This window comes from Myotis brandtii, unplaced genomic scaffold (assembly GCF_000412655.1).
Source record: "Myotis brandtii unplaced genomic scaffold, ASM41265v1 scaffold83, whole genome shotgun sequence".
NCBI lineage: Eukaryota > Metazoa > Chordata > Mammalia > Chiroptera > Vespertilionidae > Myotis > Myotis brandtii.
Window position 1 is genome coordinate 3,569,625 of NW_005371371.1, and position 6,000 is coordinate 3,575,624.

Here is a 6,000-nt window from a genome sequence, read left to right on the forward strand (position 1 = left end):
AGAAACATATATTAAATCTTTACCAAAACTCTATTATTTGTCTCTTTATAATAAACTAATTTTAAAGATCAAATGAATTATAGTAGTTATGGCAGAAATGTTTTCTGAAAAATAATTACAAATAGTTTTTATGAAGGTGCTATTTTTGCTTATTTTACAATAGTTTAACATTACATCAATATATAGTGAAATTCATAATGCAATTATATCACTTTTTTACCTTTCTAAGATCTTTATTGTTGAAAGTATCACATAGGTCCTCCTTTTTCCACATTAACCTCTTCCAGCCCGCTATATCACAGCTTAAACATTTATGTTATTACATTGAACAACTGTTTAAGATTCACTGAAAGGATTAGAATGTTTTAGAATATTTAATAATTGTTGGTGTTGTATCAGATAACAAACTGAATTTTTATTGTTATATAAAAAGTACATAAAAGATAAATAATGACATGTACCCAAATAGGAAGTATAGGGTAGTTGTTAAATGAATGTGCTTTGTAATGAGAAGTAGCTGCCCTCACATTCCTGTTCTGCTAATGACAAATTATATCACAAATTCCTTGAACCTCATTTTCCTTTATTCTAACACAGGGATAACTCCTTTGGTGGTTATAAGTGTCAGGTGTATAAAGCCCTCAGATTGGTGCCTGGCACACATTTAGCATTCAGAAAATAACAAAGATTAATTTTATTTTTTGTTAATAATAATCTAAATGTAGATATACAACTTCATATATAAATATATGTGTGTATTTATATAAAGTTATATATGGATATATGTAAACTTTTACATATACATATATGAGTATACATGTATGTGTGGATATATGTGTATGTTTATACATATATTTCCCTTAAATCCTCACAACTAGTGTGTCTATTTTACAGGAAAGAAAATTGAGAAATTAAGTAAGTTTCCCAAAGTTCAGAACTTTTAAATAGTGGAGCTGAGATTTCAATACAATCTCTCTGTGGAATTAATGTGTTCAATCACTGCATCATAGGGTTATTACTGCAAGCATAACAGTAAACAGTACATACAAAGCATAAAACTAAAACCATTAAACAAAATATAAATACTCACATGGCATTCTCTCATTATGTATTCTAAATTCGAAATAACCCGGTGGTTTTTATCTAAAATTAACCATTTGGCCAATAGGTGGCACTAGACAAATGTGTTAAGAGAAATACTAGAAAAAAAAATAGTCCACCATTCAATTTGCCTTTGAGACAAAATAATGAGAGTGATGCACAGTAATAAAACTTTATATTAAAAAATGTAGGCAAAGGGAAGTAAGTATATATTTCTTCAGTACTTACTGACTCATTTGATTAGCATGATTTTTTTTTTCCTATTTACATTGTATAGTATTATTTTCCCATAAAAGTTTAATAATTATGCCAGTAAAAGTTATGCACTATTATCATGGTAGTAGTTAACCTACTATGTTTTCTAAAAGTAAAAAAATCTGTGGCCCCCTCAATACAAAATAATGTCTTAGTCAATTTGACCCTATAATTCTGCTCTGTAAAAGCAGTCACTCAATAAGTGTCTAAATCATTTGACTGAAATTTAATGTTTCTTAAGGTTGAAACTCTGTTGTTCCAGAATTACTGAAAATTTTCAGGCAGTTTTCACTCCCCCCAAAAGCATGACTTTTATGCTCCAATAAACCATGGAAAATCCCCTGCTTCCACAGTATAAAACTGAAACACAGGGATTCTAAGCAACAGCCCTCTACAGTGAGCTTATCCGTTTTGAAATTATACAGGGAAACAAAAGCAACAGCAATGGTGACAGGATTCAAACCCCCCTGCCCACTGTGTAAAGCACAGTCAGAAGCCCATTGCAGAGGCAGAAAATAAACGTAAGCAGACTTTTAAGATGGGGTCACTGAAGTGTTAGGCTAAAATCCAGAAATATCACAGCTGTGTATCCCTAAACAGTGCATGTGGTGCCTCCCTAAAATGACTAACGTCACCTCTGGAGCTCAATGCTTGCCTCTCCCTCACCTTCCCGAGAGCAAGTAAATCTCTCTTCCTCTCTGCACCCTCTTCATGGAGGGCACTATTTACCATGGCAGCATGAAACTTACAGATGGCAGTTTCCTCCCAAACCCCTTCATTTTGCCCCCCCACACACACACACACACTCCATATTATAATCCTTAATTTGCAAAACCTTAATTATGCCTTTGATGTAAACCACAAGGAAAAGGTTCTCCATTCCTCAGCCTCCACACAATTCTCTGCAGAAGATCATCCTAATATTCTTTCCTTAAACGTCCCTACCACTCTTTCACTCTGTACCTGGTAACTGCTGATAAGAATAACCTTCAAAGACTGTTTTGTTTCACACTATGCCAAGAAGCAGGGCAAAACTGTTTGGGCTAGACTCGCCCAGTATTTGCTAATGGAAGACACCCTGTGTATGTCAGTTGCACACATCCCTCGGGCAGCCTCATGCCCCATGTCTGCTGACGTGGTACCTTAGAGGGATGTCTCACCATCTAATCTGGCTGGACTGGCTCCCTAAATCCGCCCACTTGCTTCGCTCCTTTCAGAGCCATCCAATGCATCTCATTCTGTACTGAGCATCAAGCTTTCTACTAAATTGCTCCATATTTCAAGGATGTTCTTTTCTACTCATCTCCTTAATCAGATTTTCCTTTCATGCAGCTCATCACTTAAATGTATGTAATTTCATTGAACTCTTGTGATGTTATAAAGATTTACCGCTGATTCATAAATGTAGCCAATGCTTGCATGCGATTTCCAGATATACACTTGGACATAGTGCAAAAAAAATGTGCTAATGTTTTAGATACTGAATAATATTCATGCAGATAATAACTTAAAGGAAGAGCAAAAAAAGCATAATGGGCATGAACTTTCAGCCATACTCAAACCTGGGAAATATTATTTGATGAGACTAGAAATCACTTATTTATGACATCTTTAATTTGCCACGAGAAATGAATAAAACAAAACAAAAATGAATTAGAAATCGTCTTACGTAAAATTTCCATTGATAGTATAATATTGATTCCAAGATTCTAATTAATTTTGGAAGAGCTAGATCTATCTTGTCCAAAGATATTCAATTTGGAATGTATTCACTTAAGCTAAAAAGCAAAGCCAATTTGCATAAAGTAATCTAGAATGCATTTTAGAAATTACATAGCCTGCTCTTTCTCAAAGGATCATTTTAATAAATGATTGCTTAAGTCTATAATTTACAGTGGAGACTATTGTTTCTTGTCATGATAATAAAGCCAATGGATCCTGCTATTCTATTAGTTAACTCACGTCTATTTTATAACTGAGTTGTTTTATAAATTCTCTAATCCTTAAATGTCAGTAGTCAGCATATTGTAAGATCTGAATAAAAAAGATAATTTATGCTCTTCCCTGAAATGTTAAATTATTTTGAGCTGTGCTGTAGAAATATGCAGGTGCTCAATTTATAGGCCGAGCTTAGTAAATGGCTATGAAGTAAAGTTTTTAATGAACACATGATACTATGGATACACTGCAGTATTGATTTATTCTATATTCTTCATAATGAGAAAAATCTCCAGGATCAGGCACATGCTTGGGAATCCATAAAAGCATATTTAACTTTTGAAGGACTTCTTATTCAAAAGTAGAAAATATAAGGAAATAACATTAATCTACCAATTAATGTAAGTTCCTCTCATTTCTAAATGAGGAATCCAATACTAAGTCTCCAGAATATCCCCAGTTAAACACTACCTGGCAGAAATAACTCTGCCCCGCAGCACGAGGTAAAGGGATGAGCGAAAGCAAACCAAACACAAACAGCACAATACTCATTGCGAAATACATTTCTAGATTTTCAATGTGGGAAGTTTTACATGGCACTGTTTTAGGGAATGGCCTACGATAATAGCGACTGCTTTTATTTCAATGTAATAGGACACTTTCAAGTATACAATTGCTGAATGAAACGCAGGTCTCATTCTGCAAAGATGCTCGAGGTGAAGCTGTGTGGGGAGATTCTGGAGGGGCACGCTGTGTAAACTTGAGACCGAATTATTATACCTGCAACACCTCACTTAGAAATACTCTCCAAGAATGTGTGTGCTGCTACAGCATGGCCTATGATGTGTATCAAGTGTTTTTGTTTTTTTCTTCATATGCAAGCAAATATTTATTTAGAAAGTTGCAGAGGCAGAAGAGGGCCAGCTGGGCTCTGTGAGCTCAGAAAACAAGCTACAGAGGCAAAAGAATGGCCCTTGGAGTTTAGGAGAAAGAAAGCAAAGAGACACCCCTAAAGGAAGAAGGTGTGTGTACGTGTGTGTGTGTGTGTGTGTGTGTGTGTGTGTGTGTGAAGAGGGAGAGAGAGCTAAAGTGTTTTTTCAATCAAGGAAATGGTATGGCACATAGGGACATTATTTTCTTGCATGTCATACAGAGCATGTTGATTTATTTTTTACAAAACTTATATTCCTCATACATATGTGAGGAATTGAACATAATCTTTGGCATATAAAATTCATGTGTTTTTGGCCTGGGGTTGAAGATTTACTTTCTACTTATCAATGCCCATAAGGTTTCCTGTTGTCAATTCTCTTACACACATTGAAACTTTATTATCAGTTTTCATTAATCGCCCACAAGTTTTGCTTATCGGGTCAACCCTGCCAAAGGCATCTACACATCGAAGGGGCACTTTCTAGGTGAACAACAACCTCTAACTAAATTACATGTTTTCAGTCCAACTGTTCTGAGCAAATATGAAGAGAGCATGTTTGAAACCTTTTAAAATATATACAAAAAAATAAAAGTTCACTTAAACAATATTCATTTATACCAAGCCTCAAACTTTTCTTTTTCTTTATTTCCACAAATTCTGTCCCACTTATGGTCAAACACATAGTGTATTATGGTGTCACCCTGTATTTTTAAATGACATTTTTTCTTGGCACAAAGTATTTTCCAAGCCAAATAAGAAACTTACGTGTTTGAATTTGGAATCAAAGATAGGCCTGCTGGTGCCCGACCTACAGGTTAGGTGTCTAATTATTTGTTTGCTGGCTTCGGTCTTTCCAGACCCTCTTTCCCCACTGAAAGAAAACAGAGAAAAAAACACAAGTTTACTGTTTTTGGAAACTGTAGTAAAAAATCAATAACCACAGATAATTCTCCAGCATGATGACAGTAGGGAACAACATAACTTTCAATGAGTTTATGGTATCTTTTTACTCTTTAATTCGATTCATTCATTCAAATCATAGTGAATATCTCCTATGTCAGGTGCCCTATGGGGTCTACATGCGGGACTACAAATGAATAGAGTGCAACCTCTGCCATCCAATACCTTCCAGTGCAGGAACATGTAACTTAGGTGAGTCACAGGAGGAAGGTGTGAGGTGGAAAGAGACACCATCAACTGGTTCTCAGCTTGTAAATGACAGTAGTGAGGTGGAGCCAGGTGATAGCCCTCTGCCCTGGAGGTGCACGCATCCTAGTCCTAGAGTCACCCGGCCTGGCCTGGCTTTGTGAAATCTTCCTGCACCTTCCTGACAAGACATTACATCTTCCATCTTTCTGAGCTTTCCTTCTCTTTTCTTCTGAATGAATATAAAGTGTGCAGCTGCTAAAACTAAGTTGCTAAGATAACAGAGGTGAGCAAAGCACTGACCCTCAGCAGACCCTAACATGGCCCATTTTCTCTGGAGGCTGCTGGCAGTTTGGACAGACCATGTTTCCCATTGTCCTTCAAGTTAGGAACAAGCACGGACCAACTTGTTATTTTTAATGATATTTCCCAGGCATACTTCACAACTTACCTAATTCCTATAATTACTGTATTATACTCCTGAAATTAGACAATTTAGTATTAAAATTCTAATATAATAATTGCCATACCAAAGTGGTCTGATATAAAATAAAGTTTTTAGTACATCCAGATAGAATACTTTTATCTCTTAGTCTTTTATCTCTGAATCAAAAAATTTAATATAT

General features: G+C 35.5%; 1 protein-coding gene across 1 annotated transcript in view; it reads right to left on the bottom strand.

Moving 5' to 3' along the window:
• Window positions 1-6,000, bottom strand: part of MYO16 (myosin XVI) — a 449,416-nt gene that overhangs the window by 281,892 nt on the left and 161,524 nt on the right. Inside the window, exon 14 of the mRNA XM_005884469.2 lies at window positions 4,994-5,099. Within this exon, the coding sequence (XP_005884531.1) occupies window positions 4,994-5,099 (106 nt within the window). The remainder of the gene's footprint in view (window positions 1-4,993; window positions 5,100-6,000) is intronic.